The 15,804-nt window shown below is 48.4% G+C and overlaps 1 protein-coding gene across 1 annotated transcript in view; it reads left to right on the top strand.

Annotated features, from left to right (window-relative positions):
* Positions 1–15,804, top strand: part of Sema3d (semaphorin 3D) — a 170,119-nt gene that overhangs the window by 69,603 nt on the left and 84,712 nt on the right. Inside the window, exon 3 of the mRNA XM_004639275.2 lies at positions 12,227–12,387. Within this exon, the coding sequence (XP_004639332.1) occupies positions 12,227–12,387 (161 nt within the window). The remainder of the gene's footprint in view (positions 1–12,226; positions 12,388–15,804) is intronic.

Raw genomic sequence — 15,804 nt, 5'->3', positions numbered from 1 at the left:
GCCCAGGCACCGCTGCCCAGCCCCCTGCTGCATGGGTGGGCACTGCAGCCCAGGCACCGCTGCCCAGGCACCGCTGCAGCCCTCTCTGCTCGGCTGTGGGCTCGGCTGTGGGGCCCAGCCAGGCAGCAGCAGCCTGGGGTGACCAGGGTACGGTGCGGGCCTAAAGCCCAAGCTTGGGCACTGCCAAACAGTCGTGGCATGTGGAGGTGAGTAGGTGACTTTGTTATGAATAATAACTAAGCTTTGAGTACTGGGAATCAGCTTGGTTTTCTCTGCTTCCATGATTCTTGCTTCCTCAGAGACTGGCAGGAGGGACAGACGACCACAGCCTTAGCTATGTGGGCAGCCGCAAGGCAGTTTTCAGCAGGATTGTAATACCATCTTACCCAAAGAACAGCCTGATGAGGGCTGCGCCCAGGCCCTTGTGCGCACAGGCTCCTGCTCGAGGCCCCCGTGAGCTGGAGGTTCCTTCCGGTCGCGTCTGCGCTCTGTGCTCTTGCACACTGATGCGTTGGTCTCCTTGAATGATCAGAATGTAATCACAGAGGTCAGGACGTCCCACATCTTCAGATTTCGTGTAATACGGCATCCTGCCCCACAAATTGAGCTTTTCATGATGCCCTTTGTAGTGGAAATGTGGTTATAAAAATATTGCTTTTTAGAAATGAGCTATTTCCATTTCATGGCAACTGATAATTTTGTTTCACCATCATCGTTATAGACCCAGAGAGTATGAGGGATTTTTATAAAACCATGAGCGACAAGCCTGCAGTGCTGCCTGTCTGGAAAACTCTGGAACTGGAGGGCGCAAGGCAGCCACGGGGTGGACAGCGGTCAGGTGTGCAGCCACCAGTGTGGTCCTGGGAAGCCGCGAGGTGCCACACCTTGCTGTGGGCAAGGGGCAGTCCCCATCCCCTGGAATTTATTTTCTAGGCATATAAACAGAGAAGATAAAAATGAATCCGCAAAGGTCATTCGAAGAGTGGTAAGCACTAGGAAGATTAGCAGGCAAGAGGGAGAGCAGGCCCGCATCTCTACTTGGATTTCACTGGGGTAGGCTGTTCAGTGACGTGAAGGCTCTTTAACACATTAAGTAGGGCAGACACGCATGACTGAGACCCGAGGGGCTCATCCAGAAGCATGAAGCCGTCAGAGGCAGAGCCACGATGTGGCATGCACGTTATCTGTATGAATTTAGGACCTGGGCTCCAGCCACCTCTTAAGATCTGTGAGAGAGACTGCACATATTTAGGAACGGAAGTACCAGGACCTAAAAGAACTGCAGGGCTCACCCTTGCTTCTTTGGTAGTGCTATAATATGTTATTTTCATTAACTTCTAATGGTAGCGAAATCCAAAAGTTTATATGTTCTCATTGACAAGAAAATCCTGACTCCCTTTTTAGATTTTTAATCATTCCTTTAATTCATTGACTGGAATGGTTCCCCGTGAGAAATGTCTGATGACCGGATCAATCCACGCATTCACGTATTTACCAGTCAGTGTACCTGACCTCGAGCTTTAGCTGTCTCCTCCACAGGCGTCGGGGCTGTTGTCTCCCAGGTCCTGCTCAGTCTGTCTTGTCTCCCTTCAGCAGGGGCTGAGGGGGCCTGGCACCAGACGCCAGGGCGCACCTGCCGCTAGGAATGGGGAGGGGGCTGCTCCTCTCTGCGGGGCTATCTCACTCTTGGTTTGTGTCTGCTGGGCCACATTGGCTCATGGAGGCAAGTGTGTGAGGCCACTCCCTAGTGTCCCTGCTCTTTGCTCGCTTACAGGCAAGCATGGATTTGTGGCTCCTGAGCGTGGCTGGCTAGCAAGGTCACTGTCACTCTTGGTCCGGGTGATCGTGGGGTGAAGACAACCCTCCCAACACATTAAAGCAAGTCCTGAAATCGCCAGGACTGCAGACTAGGTGAAGTCATCAAAGTGCACACTTTTTGTTTTTAAATCAATGGCAAAACCTACGCTGAATCTCCGCCCCTAAGGATCGAGTGAGGGAGATCCCAGTTCCACAGTAAAAAGTGTCTCACACTGGTGTTTTAGCTTACATGACAAGCCTCTAATAGGTTAATTTAGCAGGTGCATTGTGCTTGGATGGACTTACTACGGTAGTTCAGCTTCTCGCGTGTACTTCCACATGGGTGTGAGGGCAGACTAACTGCAGCCTGGGTAACACTTAGCTGTCCATAGCTCATAACAAAAGTCTCTGGATGCCTAATATAATTAGTACACTTGTCAGCAGAGAGAAGAGACAAAAATCCCTTGCACAATGCAGTTCAAATTCTAGTAGAGGGTCGGTGGGCTAGCTCAGTGGACTAAGCACCTGCTTTGGCAAATGCAGGCTCCAGGGTTTGATCCCTGGTCCTTCATGCTATGTCAGCCCCCACCCCAGGGTACACTAAGCTGGTGTCAGAGTTCTGATGTGGCGGCACACACACCTGTAATCCCAGCACTAGGGAGGCTAAAAATAGGATCACTACAAATCTGAGCTATGTCGGGAAACCCTGTACCAAATACACAAATGAAAAAAAAATCTGATAGAGAAACCCAGATCATCTACAGAAAATTAGCTAGCCAGGTAAGAGATGACAGGCACTATGTAGAAAAATAAACCAGAAAGGGGACACAAATACTGGTGAAGGCAAAGTAGTCAAATGTGGTCAGGGAAGAAGAAGTGAACTGGGAGCGAGGTGTTCTCACAGTTAATCACAAAAAGGGCAGTGGCAGGTCGTGCTGAAATCTGAAATAATTTGACAGAACGAATTCAAGTGCAGAGGCCTTGAGGAGAGGGGGGTGCCCATGCAGCCCTGGCTCCTATGTGAATCAGTGTGGGCCAGGGCAGGAGGCTGGTGGAACAGCTAGCGAGCCGGTGGCCATGGCTAAAACCTGCCTGGTAGGCTGAGTGCCGTGTGAGCAGCTCCCGTGTGTGTCCTGCTCTAACCTTTCCCTGTCATAGGATTCACTCTGATTTCTGTGCCAAACACACACCGGACAGGAGGGGACAGAGAAACCCAGAGCAAGTCATGAGCTTTGTGGTCACTCAGGTGTGCAATGGCGGGTGGGCTCCAGGTTTGAGGACCTGGGTGCAGAGCCAGGTGAGGGCTGCTGCTGGGTGGGACGTGGAAGGAGGTGCACCCTCCCTGGAGGTGACCCCCACAGACCCCAGCCATCCCTGGCCCCTAAGGGCACCTGCAGCTGGGGGCCCAGCGGTGCATTAGCCACAGTGGGGGTCCACCCTCATGATGTGGTCACCTCCACAGCCCCACACCGGCAGCTGAGACTTTCGGGGCCACGTGGACCTAATTCATGACAACGAGGCACTGGCTCGGGCAAGATACCACACTAGGGGCTGCAAACCCCACGAGCTTTTCCCATTTTGTGGTGTGGGGATTGAACTCCGAGCCTCAGGCAGCTAGCAGGCGCTGCATTACACAGCTTACTCCCCCTTGGAAGTGTTCCGAAAACTGACATATAAGGATTGGAAAGCAAAACTGCAAAGAGACTCAATGATCCTAGAATTACATAACTAGACACAGAAAACTGATGATTGGACTGTAATTTATTCTTTCAGTTTTGTGGAGTTTATATTAAAATTTATGGCACCCATCCCTATTATTTAATAATTAAAATACACTGGACACCACAGAGCGCTGTTCTCGCTTGCGCTGGGTGACAGCCATCTGCAGACTGCAGCGTCGGCTCAGAACATGAGGTGACCACAGCGCAGTGCTGCCCTGCAGCTGCCACACAGAGACCTTCTGGGGTGGACAGGCAGGCGATGTCGCCGACGCTGACACTCCTTGCTGCCGTCCTGATCAGCCTGGGGACCCCTAGCCCATGAGACCCCTAGGCCTCGCCTCTAACCCTGCCCAAACCCACAAGTGACTTTGCAAAGACCAGAGCTTAAACGAAAACAAGTATATCGGTATTAAACCCAGTCAGCTATGTTTTGATTGAAAAGGCTCTTTTTGAATGGATCTTGTGTGCAGCTGTTTTACATTCTATAAATTATCAAGGAGTTGAATGTATTTATGTGTAACTTATTTTATAACTTCACTTACCTAAAATTTGACTCTAATTCTTTGGGGTTTTTTAACCAAATTTCACATTGAGATTCTTTCAGTGTAAGTGTCTATAAATTATAGAGTAACAGCACGTCATTTTTAACAGAAAATTTGACAAATGCCTCTTTGGTTTTTAAGAGCTGGTAATGTTTGTATTTTTGGGGTTTGTATTTTTGTAAGACTCTCTTAAATATACTGCCTCACCTTAACTCAAAAGCCGCATCAGTTACGACTGCAGTGCTCTATTACTTATGGAGAAAGATAGGCATACACGGGTGTATTGACTACGTCTCAGTGAGCCGTGCCCAGAAGCAGGCCTCAGTGACTGCGGAGCCACAGGGGGAAGCTGGGGGGGCGGGGCAGTGGGGGCGGCAAACTCTTGGGGAGCAGGCTTGGCTCTGTGGCGCTAAACATTAAAATATAAAAGAAATTCGCACTTAAAACCAAAAGAGGCCTGCAGCTGAGCTGTCTCTCCCCAGGCTCCTCCTGCGCATGAGAAGTCCTGGCAGGCCGGTGGGAAGCCAGGCTCTCCTGGAAGCTAGATTTTCCTCAGGTCACACTAAGTCCCCTCTGCTGTGCTCAGCAGCAGCAAGGAGCCCAGAAAGAAGGCTGCGGCGGGATCCAAGCACAGCTCACACGCGACGTGTCATCGACGATGTGAAGGACACAGGGCGTCTATAAAAATGCAATCGTATTTAGTTTTCTTGGACAGAAATTTGTCGCCACAGATAAGAGGAATGAACCTGTAACAAGCCCTGGCCTGTGCATCCTCCTTCCAAGGGAATGCATATTACAGGAGCGTGGGGCCCCTTTCGGTATTCGAAGACCAAGGGGGTTTTATTTGTTGTATATCACTGATTTAAGCTACGTTTTCATCGATGTTAACCTTTAGAAAGCAATTAGTTAGGAATGTACAGATTTGGTCTAGCTGGAGTGTAACAATAGAAGCAGCTTACAGGAACGCGCGTGGTGTCTGAGGGGCCTGAGAAGACGGCTAGCAGGAGGGAAGGAGGGCTCCAGCCTCGCACTGCGGCAGCCTGAGGGTGGGGTTCCTCGGCGGCGTCTCCTCTCCAAGTGTGGCTCAGGGGTCAGCAGCGCCTCGTCCTGGAGAGCTTGTTAGGAGGTCCATATCTGAGGAGAGCAGAGTCCCAGCGGGGGACACAGAGCTCTGGTGAGAAGGCTCCCCACTTCTGGCCCCCAGCAGGAGCCCAGGAGCACCACAGCAGGACCCCAAGACTTCGAAGTGTTAGACACAGTTGGCGTTCATGTGGCTGTATGTAAGCCCTGGGTTACAAAACTCTAGTTTCACAATCATTAGCTAAGCCTTTATTAGACTCCTTGTATTTAAGAAATGGTGCTAAAATGCAGCAGGGATTTAGAAATCATTCTTACCTGTCAGGGGCTGTAGGCTTTGTAAACATCAGAATGGGTACACAAACTACTTGCAGAAAGATTCATGCCGTAATATAAATAAAACCACACGTTTAAAGAACTTAGAAAAAATGAGTATGGAATTGACCTTGGAGCACTGGAGGAAGCCTGAACTTTCCTGAATGAAATACCTACTGGTGTTGGAAGGGCTGGATCCTGGCTGGAACTGACCTCATTATCTTGAAGTTAAGGGGAAAATGGCACCAGCAGGGCCATGAGGTGGGGCTTAGTGGGGAGGCACATGCGGCACGGCGCCCTGCAAACCTCCTAAGTCGGGGAGGCACATGCGGCATGGTGCCCTGCAAACCTCCTAAGTCGGGGAGGCACATGGGGTGCGGTGCCCTGCAAACCCCCTAGGTCGTGTGGAAGAGGAGAGGAGCTATGTGGCAGGGCTCACGGCCCAAGGAGGGAGAGCGGACACAGTGTAGGTCGCGTGGTCTGCAGGCTTCTGCTTAGCTGGGTTTGGTGTGAGGGGGCCCAGGGCCCCAGAGCGAGTGCTGCTACTTAAAGGGCAGAGTGCAGGATACAGAAGGAGCGCTAGAAATGACCCCAAAGCACTGTGCCCGCCACTAGGTCCCTCAGAGCTGGGGCAAGCAGGTTGGGCTGTGGCAGGGCATGCAGGGCGCCTGAAGCACCTGAACAGTGTGTCAGGTCGGCCAGAGAAAACTAGCAGCGCAGGGCGGGAGGTGGGGATGTATACAGCTGCAGGGCGATGGGAGCCGCGGCTGACGCCTGGCTGCAGTGAGCCTGCTGGAGGGCAGGGGCTGGCTCCGGGCGGTGGTGTCTCCCCATCAGAGTGTTCGAGACTTGTGCCGCAAATTCTCCGAGCACAGGTACCCGGTGGTCAGGCATCCTCATGTGGAGACCTAGAGCAGCCACATTTTAGTTTTCAGTGACAGCAAGTAGCAAGCTGTAGCATGTGGGCCACGGCTTCACACCATCGACAGAGGTTTTACAGGTGATTATTATCTGTTGGTTCTCCCTGAAAAGCCAAAATGAAATTTTCCTGAATTAGTGGAATTTAAATTTAACCAAAAAGAGTGCTTAACATGATAAATAGAATATGGTAATTTTGTTCTTAATTTCATCATACCGGTAGTGAGGACATAATTTAAACAATTTCTAGGAAAAACAGAAGGCGCAGTCAAGGATCGGTGGGTAGAGAGCTTCCGGCACTTCTCAAGGGGCTCAGGGGCTCATGTGAGCCTTTCATATTATTTCTGGTCTGCAGATCTTACTTGACTCATGTAAATGCATACCTAAATTGTAATGGTTATAAAAATTATCTTTCGGGAAGTACTCCTCACCACTGTTCTGTAGATTATTTGGGGGTGATCTTAGCTCAAGGAATTGCGTTTTATCTTCAAATTTGTTTTGCTACTTAGAGTTACAGTAGCTCTTACGTTAAGCAATGATGCACGGGTCTGTTTAAAATTAAGTTCATAGACTTGATTGAAATAAACCCTTATTCACCTGTGATCAAATGTTGAGCTTAAAAGTTCCTTGAAATTTGAGGAAGGAGGCATTCTAAACATCTTCATGAGAGCCCAAAAATAACTGACACAGTAGAAGCAATTTTCCTTGGAAGTAACATTTAACTATTTCTCACCAAATTTATTCTATCAAGATATTGGTTTTTGGTCAAAGTAATATGCATATGCTAGTCTTTTTCTAGGTCAGTGTAAGAAATTAACAATCATATCAATGCTCTGAAAAATTTAAGATGAATTGTTCTTTCTGAAAGTATGAATTTGAAAGGACTCCTAATTCTAAATTATGCACCTCACAAGAGCACGAGGTTCACTGAACACTGGCCAAGGAAGGATCAACCTGAGACTTAAAAGTAGGGGTGGAGATGAAAACATGGCAATGTGAAACAAGCGGACTCCAGCTCACATCCTGCCCCGGGAAGAGCACAGCCTGCTGACCTCAGACACTTCATTTGTTTCTAATTTATGTTTCCTGGTGTGATAGCATCGGATTTATTATGGATGTAATAATGTTCTAAAGCATGAGGTGTCTCCAAATTTCCAGTGCAAAAAAGCCAATGAAAATTTGAATTTTGTTGTTCTATTTGGCTTGGCCTTGAATGTAAAGGAAATGGTTCAGATTAGATATTTCATCCCAGAAAACCTAAGGACAACGTGCATACGCTTGCAATTGTGGAGCAGTCGTTCGCAGGAATTACCAGGCTGACTGATGTGTTCTGCAGGCCTCCAGCGACTTGAGCAGTTAGCTGGTTTTCTGAATACACACGTGGAGAGCAGCTGGCACTTTTGCGTAGGTGGATTTTGATTTCCCAAATATTTCACATGATTTCAAGCCCCAGAAAACCTGCTGGAAATAAAGGAGGCCAACGTAAGACGAATGAATTCCCTGAGGTTAAATCCCAGGGAAAGTCCAGGTGCTCCTCGCGGGACAGGCGCAAGAGCAGCAGCAGAGTCCCTAGGGAGTGGGAGGAGCCAGGCCAGCAGAGGGAGCCTCGAGGTGATGGGGTGCGTTCTGCTGAGGTCTACTGCCTTGCCCCCGCCCCCCTGGTCCACTGCTGCCCCTGCCCCGCCCCCCTGACCCACTGCTGCCCCCGCCCCTGCCCACCTGGTCCACTGCTGCCCCTGCCCCCGCCCACCTGGTCCACTGCTGCCCCTGCCCCACACCCCTGACCCCTGCTGCCCCTGGCCCCCGCCCACCTGACCCACTGCTGCCCCTGGCCCCCGCCCACCTGGCCCACTGCTGCCCCTGTCCCCGCCCACCTGATCTACTGCTGCCCCTGTCCCCGCCCACCTGTCCCACAGCTGCCCCTGCCCCCGCCCACCTGGCCCACTGCTGCCCCCACCCCCGCCCACCTCACCTACTGCTGCCCCTGCCCCCGCCCACCTGACCCAGACCCCAAGCCCAGCTGGTGTGGGGAACGGGTGAGTCAGGTCATCCTTCACTCCTGGGAAGGATGGGAAGCAGGTGAGCTCTCTCCAGGAAGTGTTCGGGTGCTGATGCACGAAGAAACCTTCTGGGATCTGGGAAGGGTCGAGCAGGATTTAGGGGAACGGATGGGGAAAGGACACTGGGAGCCTCAGGCGCAGCTGTGGACTTGCTTTGCCGAGAAGCGGGAGGCTGGCTCTCTCGAGTCCTCAGATGGCCTGAGTGATAAAGCTGCCAGGAGAAAAGGGCAAGTCGGACAAGATTTCTCAAAGGAATGTCCTGTCCTGGCTCACAGAGGTGACTTGGTTTTGACCTGGGTCTACTTTTAGCCTTAAACTTTCTCTGCTTAAGAATGCTGCTCCGTAGTTTAGAGGAGACTTAAATTTGACTTTCTCTGAACTTGATTTTCATTTCTTCCTCACAAACTTCGGCCTTTAAATGCCTCGACATTTGCTCTCCATTTTCCCTCTTTCCCTCCTTTCCCTCTCTCCTCTCTCCCTTTCTCTCTCCTCCCCTCTTCGCTCCTCTCCATCCGCCTCACCTGCCTTCTTCACACTCTCTCCCTCCTTCCTTCTCCTCCATCTTGTAGTTTATCATTCTTCTTTAGAGGATGCAGGAGCCTGACTCAGGATGATGCCAGAGATGGGAGAGCTGTCGGCCCGCTGGGCTCTGGATTTGGCCGTAAATGCGGCTGTCAAGGATGTGTACCTTCTTCCTTCAGTGGTCAAATCTGGAGGAAGTCTGCCGCTGAATTCTAAATTTGTTGGCTTCAGAGTGATGACCGCTCCCTTCCGCTCAGGGGTGAGGGGGAAGTGGGACCATCGGGTCAACTTCTCCTTCAGCCTGATTGAGGGGTAGCTGTGCTGGAGGATCCAGGGTGGGGTGGGCTTAGGGCTCCTGGCAGAGTCAAACCTGGCCTTGGCCCAGGCTTCCCAGAGGGCTCTGCATGCCCCAGCACCGACTCCTGTCACCCCAGCACCAACTCCTGTCACACCAGCACCGACTCCTGTCACCCCAGCACCAACTCCTGTCACAGCAGCACTGACTCCCATCACCCCAGCACCAACTCCTGTCGTGCCAGCACCGACTCCTGTCACCCCAGCACTGACTTCTGTCACACCAGCACCGACTCCTGTCACCAACAGAGACATCCATGTTACAGTGAAAAGAATGCATTGGTACTGTGCCTCTTTCACTGATGTCCCAGGCAATCAGATTGTGCATTTGGTAAAGCTGTGCTGTTCAGAGCGAGTGTGGGCATCTGAGATCCTGGGCCACTGAGGGGGCTGCAGCCTGGGCGTGGCTGAGAGAGCATGCGCTGCTGAACGGGTCACCAGGGCGGGGAGGGGGCTGGGCAGAGGCTTGGGGCTCTGTAACAAGGCAGTCACTTGGGGTCCTCTTCCCAAGGAGTGCTCACTGGTGAGCTGCACAGAGGAGGCCTCTCTGACGCACCCGGGAAGTGACACACACCCTGTGTCCAGGGAAGACACATGGGGTTCTTTCCTCAAGGGTCCTGATCCTTGAAGAACATCATGTTCTTCTGATGACCATGTTAGGAGGAAAAACAATGAAAACCCAAGCCCTGAAGTTCCTTTCAGCACAGCCAGTATCACCTCCTGATCTCTGAAATCAGGGTCGCTGCGAATGCAAGGTGTTAAAGTGCAGCCTTCAGGCTTACCAGGCTTTGTTCAGCACTTATTACCAACTTGGGTGGATGAAGCCTTGGAAACAAAACCAAGTTTGCTTGCCAAAAACGCAAGAAAGATGAACTGCTCGGGGAGAAGGAGGCTGTTCCAGCCCCGTCGCAGAACCTGGAGCTACTGTGTGGTGCCTGAGCCTCATGACGCCGCTTGGGCATGGAGGGCTGGCGAAGCCTGCCTCCCGCTAGGATGCTCAGCCATCGATCGGGGCAGCGTTAAGTCCCCTGGAAGTGATAAGGCACCAAGTCAGTTAGTATTTTTACAGCTGTTTTTCCTCCTCAGATTTTTTTGAAACTAAATCAAATACAATAGGCTTTGGGAAAAGAAAGCAAATCACTGTGCCAACTGCCTATTTGATTTCCTCGTTGTGTATTTCGACACAGAGTACACCATACTCGGGTTTCGGCTTCCGCCTGCTCACACCGACATGGCTGCGGCGTGGGGCTCGCCTGTTCCGGACAGGTGTGGTACCCTTCCAGGGGTGCCCCCCAGCGCACCTTCTCTGCCCTGAGTGCAGCAGGCAGGCTTATCTTCCTGGCCCTCGGTGGTGAGCTTTGCTACTTTCTTCCTTAAAAAATTTAAGGGAGGTCCAGGTCGCTTCCAGCTCTCGAATTCTCATTTAATTTCTGTCAGGTCATCACTTCTGGGATCTATTCTCTTGGATTGGTCCTCTTTGTTTACATCTTCTTCTTGAAAATTTAAAATAGCAACACAGTAATTATTCAAAGCAAACATCACTCTAAATGCCGCCAAAACATGAAAGTAGGAAAAACAAGCTGTAGATTGAAAAGTAATAGGTGCAATATGCGTATCTAATAAGGAACTGTGGTTCAAATACACCAACCTCTAGTGATCCTCAATAGTAAGAAATAAGTGACGCACTTTTCACAACTGGGCCAGTAACTTTCGTAGACACCTCACCAAAGGTGACAGGGATGTGGAGAGGGGCCCCAGGCCGGTGTCAGAAGGAAACAGATCCTGTCACACTCATTCCTGGACCACCAACAGCGCCCACACTGACAAGGATGTGGAGCCAGTGCCCGTTCAGTGGCAGAGCGGGGCAAATGGGTACACACTTTGAACGATGCTTGGACGTTTTCTGTAAACATACCATCCACTAAACTATGCCTCATGGTGGTTAGCTATGCAGAGGCTGAAAGCTGACACCCAAAGGCGACATCCTGCGTGCACACACCCAGGAGCACCTCTGCTCTTCACTGCTGGAAGTGGGAAGCAACGAGCCAGCCCTTGGTAGGAAAACAAGTAGATGCACTGTGGCACATGCAGACTGTGGCGTCTGCCAGCACCCGCTGTCCAGCCTTGAAGTGGGATGAAACTTCCTGCTTGGGAGCGAGACAGCAGGTGGAAAGGTGGGTGGTGGATCCCAGTGAGCAGAACCATGGAGACCTCAGAAAGACGTGCCTCCACTGGAGACTAGAACTGACAGGAAGGGCTTGGGGACTTCAGGGCATGGGGCCCTCCCTGTCTGTGACACTGAGGGTGGACACGCGTCCTGTCCCCTTTGTCCACTCCATATGGTTCGGCAACATTAGCACTGAGTCCAAGAATCAACTGTGCAGTGTGGGTGGTGATGACCTGCCGGTGTGAGCTCCTTGGCCGAGAACCCATGTGCAGGGAGGAGCGCGGAGCCCTCAGCACCCGGCTCTGCTGTCACAGGCGCTCTGCAGATGAAGGTTTGTCTCTAAAAGCAGAAATGGAAGAAACAGTATGAGATTTGTGACACTACTGTGGACTTGTTATATATATATATATATATATATATATATATATATATATATATTTATTAATTGGATCAAGCTTCAAATATTATAGATACTTTGTATTATAATTTAAGAATGCAAATAGGTTATAAAGTATTTTAATTTAATTGTTTTGGAACTCACATGTTTTATGCCATATTAATATGTACTTTTATACACAAAGTAGCGTGTATACTAATGCAGTGTGCTGCCCCTGTTTCTAAGTGAGTGTGTTGAAGACTGCAATTGTCGACGGGGCTCCCGCGCACAGGTTTCCCCAGAGGGGGCGCTTTCCTTCAGTTCACAGGCCAGCAAGTGTGCTAAGTTCTCTTTTCCTCCTCTCCGTCCCTGCATAGATCTGCTGCTTTCCAACAGCTGCGTCCCCTTCCTGGGCTCCTCGGACGGACTGGACTTCCAGACCATGCTGCTGGATGAGGAGAGGGGCCGGCTGCTCCTGGGAGCCAGAGATCACATCTTCCTGCTCGGTCTGATTGACCTCAACAAGAACTTTAAGAAGGTCAGTGCGCTTCTGTGCAGGTGGCTGGACTCATCAGTGCCATCTCCGCTTCGCTCCAGCTTTGAGATGATGTTGAGAGGAATCGGTTCCACAGGTGGCACAAAAGAGCATACTACGTTGACAGTAAAGCGGTGCTTCTGATATATACTTGGAGCTTTTATGAATTTAAATATGCCCACGTAGTCTTCATTAAGACTGAATGCGTAAAATTCTGACATTTGAAAATGCAAGTGAAAGGCATAAAAATAGCCATTTGTTCTTATACGATAGAAATGCAAAGTTTTTATTATTGAATTCGTTGATACATATACATTGTAGGGAATTTATGCCTGTACCTGATACCAGGGATCAAACTCAGGACCTCGTGCTTGCCAGGCAGGCACTGATGCCACTAAGCTGTCTCCCCAGCTACACGAGGCGTCTTGATTCTTCTTTTCTTCCAGTTGCCTCTTTCTTATTTGCAAAGCTTAAGTGACTCCACCTTCCCCTTCTATTCTCAGTGCTTTTCCTCTTTCTCCTACTCTTCCTCCTCCTGAGTTCCCTTTTTCTTTTGAGAAATGTCTTCTTATTTCACAATAACTATTGTACATATTGGTTCTCAGATACATGTTCAGTTTCTCACACCAAAGAGACAAAGAAATATCTGCACATGTATGGCTGATTTATTTCACTTATGCTTCAGGGTTATTGTTTGCTATGGTTAAGTGCTATCCTATTGTATTAAAAAAAAACACTGCACTCCTTGGTTGATGGACATCTGGACTGCTTCCAAGATTTAGCAATTACATACTATGCTTCCATAAATGCGGGTATGCATATATCACTAGTACAGTGCTCTTCTGTCAGGAAGATACCAAGAATGTGGACAGTTGGGTCTAACGGAAACTCCAATCCTATTTTTTTTAGGAATCTGCACACTGATTTCCATAGTGGTTGTACTAGTCCACATTCCCACCAACAGCAGAGAGGGGTCCCTTCTTCACCCACAGCCCCGCAAGCATTTGTTATTGGTTGATTTCATGATAATAGTCATTATTTCTGGAGAGAGACGGAGTCTCAGTGTTGTTTTAATTTGCATCTCTCTAAAGCCAGGTGACGTCGAGTATTTTTTGTGTATTTATTTGCTATGTGTACTTCTCCCTCTAAGAAGTGTATATCCATCTCAGATGTCCATATTTTGATTGAATTTTAGGTTTGAGAGGTATGATTCTTTTAATTCTTTGCATATTCTACATATTAATCCTATGAGAAACAACTGGCTATGTTTTCTCTTTTTTGCCATTTGGTGGAGGTTTTTTAAAAACTCTTAATTTATTTTGCTGTGCAAAATTTTTAATAAGATGAGATTCCACTGCTGACCACTTTTTGTTTATAGTATTTACCCTGAAGATAGGATTTGATCATGAAGTCTTTGGCTACTCCTATGTCTTCAAGAGTTCTACCTATTTTATATTCCAGCAGATTTAATGTTTCTGTTTTAATATTTAGATATTTGATCCATTTCCATTTTAGGCTAGTGCATAGTGATAGACATGGGTCTAATTTTACTCTTTGGCATGTGGAAAGCCAGTTGTCACAGCACCATTTATTAAAGAGGCTTTCATTCATCCAGTGAATGTGTTTGGCTTGTTTGTCAAAGATAGATGGCTGATGCGGCCAGTGAGATGGCTCAGTGCTCTAAAGTACCTTCTTAGGCAAGCTCAGGCAAGCGTGCAGAGACATGGTTTAATCCCCCACACCACATTCTGTGCCAGTCCTGCCTCCCGTTTGGGCTGAGCTGGCCAGATAGATAGATAGATAGATAGATAGATAGATAGATAGATAGATAGAATTGTAATCTTTTGTTCTTGGTGTTTTCCCTTAACAAGTATGCAGTGAGCTTCCTTATCTCTTTTGATCATTATTGGCTTGAGTTTCACCTTCTCTGCACATGGAATTGCTGCCCTGTTTTTTCCTGTGTTCAGGTCAAGTGGAAAATTGTTTTCCATCCTTTGACTTTCTGTCTAGGAATTTCCTTTTTAAAAATGTGATTAGTACAGGGTCTACAGGGTCTCACTATGCAGATCACACTCATAGTGATCCTCCTGTCTTCAGCCGCCCAAGTGCTGGGATTATAGGCTCGTGCCACCATGTCCAGTCTCAGTCCCCATCTCAGCACACCCCAGGGGTGCGGCCAGCATGCCCAGGGTTGAACCCCAGTCCCTGCACCTGCCTAAGCAGGCGCTTTGATCTCCTGAACTATCTGGCTGGCCCTTAGGAATTTCTTTTTGACCGCACTATGATTCCTGCATACATCATATTGTTGTATCTTATTTCTTGATCCCTTCTGATAACCTGTTTGTTTGTGGTTTTGTATTTTGTATTTGTGTGTGTGTGTGTGTGTGTGTGTGTGTGTGTGTATCAGGAATCAAATTCATGACCTTGCACTTGCCAGGCAGATGCTGTGCTGCTGAGCTATAGCCGCAGCCCCCGGGCTGCTTCATTTGATTGGTAAATTGAAGCCATTCGCATTGATGGTTATAACTGATATTTATTGACTTATCCTTGTAATGTTATTTGCCTGCTGTTCATTCTGGGTTTTTTTTTTTGTTTGTTTTTGTTTTTGTTTTTGCTTCTGTTTAGTTTTTTACCCTGCCTCATGCTTTTTTCTATTGGTATTCTTGGAATTGTGGTATTCCTTATATATTTCTAGATTATCTTTCAGAACATTTTGTTGAATTTTGTCCTGAATTTCTTTGGTTGTTCTCTGTCACAGAAGTAGTTTATTTCTCCATTAATTCTGAAAGATAGTTTTGCATGGTATGTCGATCTGGATTGGAAGTTATTTTCTTTCAGGAATTGAAATACATAGTTCTAATCTCTCCTTCACTTAAGGGCTTGTGCTGAGAACCCTGCTGTGATTCTGATGAGCTTTCCTTTATAGGTAATTTGTTTCTTTTCTCTGTCAGCTTCTAGCATTCTGTTCGTGTGTGCAATTTCTAGAATCTTTATTATGATGTGCCTTGGTGTAGATTTATTTTGGTCATGACTAATTTAAGTTCTATGTGCTTCACTTATTATACGTCAAATTCTTTTCCTCCGCTTGGGAAGCTTTCTGCTTTTATTTCTGCAGAAGGGTTTTTTGTTTCCCTTGTGCTGACGACTACTTTTTTCATCGACCCTGCTAAATCTTACGTTGATTTTGTTTTCTTCATCTTGCAACTGTTGGACTATTTTATATGGTCCCTTGCTCTTTCGAGACATCTTTATTTTTATAATCACTTTTGTAATCATGTGATTTTGTAATCACAATCTTGTCTTCCAGGTCTGATCGTTTGTCTTCACTCTCATTCAGTCGGTTTTGCAAACCTCCAGTGTAAGTCTAATTTCTCAGATGTCCCTTCCCTCGGTTTCCTGGCTTTCACTTCTTTCCCTTAT

Source organism: Octodon degus, unplaced genomic scaffold (assembly GCF_000260255.1).
Source record: "Octodon degus isolate 3935 unplaced genomic scaffold, OctDeg1.0 scaffold00108, whole genome shotgun sequence".
Lineage (NCBI taxonomy): Eukaryota > Metazoa > Chordata > Mammalia > Rodentia > Octodontidae > Octodon > Octodon degus.
The sequence above is the reverse complement of the archived record's forward strand: the minus strand, read 5'-3'. Positions and strand labels throughout refer to the sequence as shown.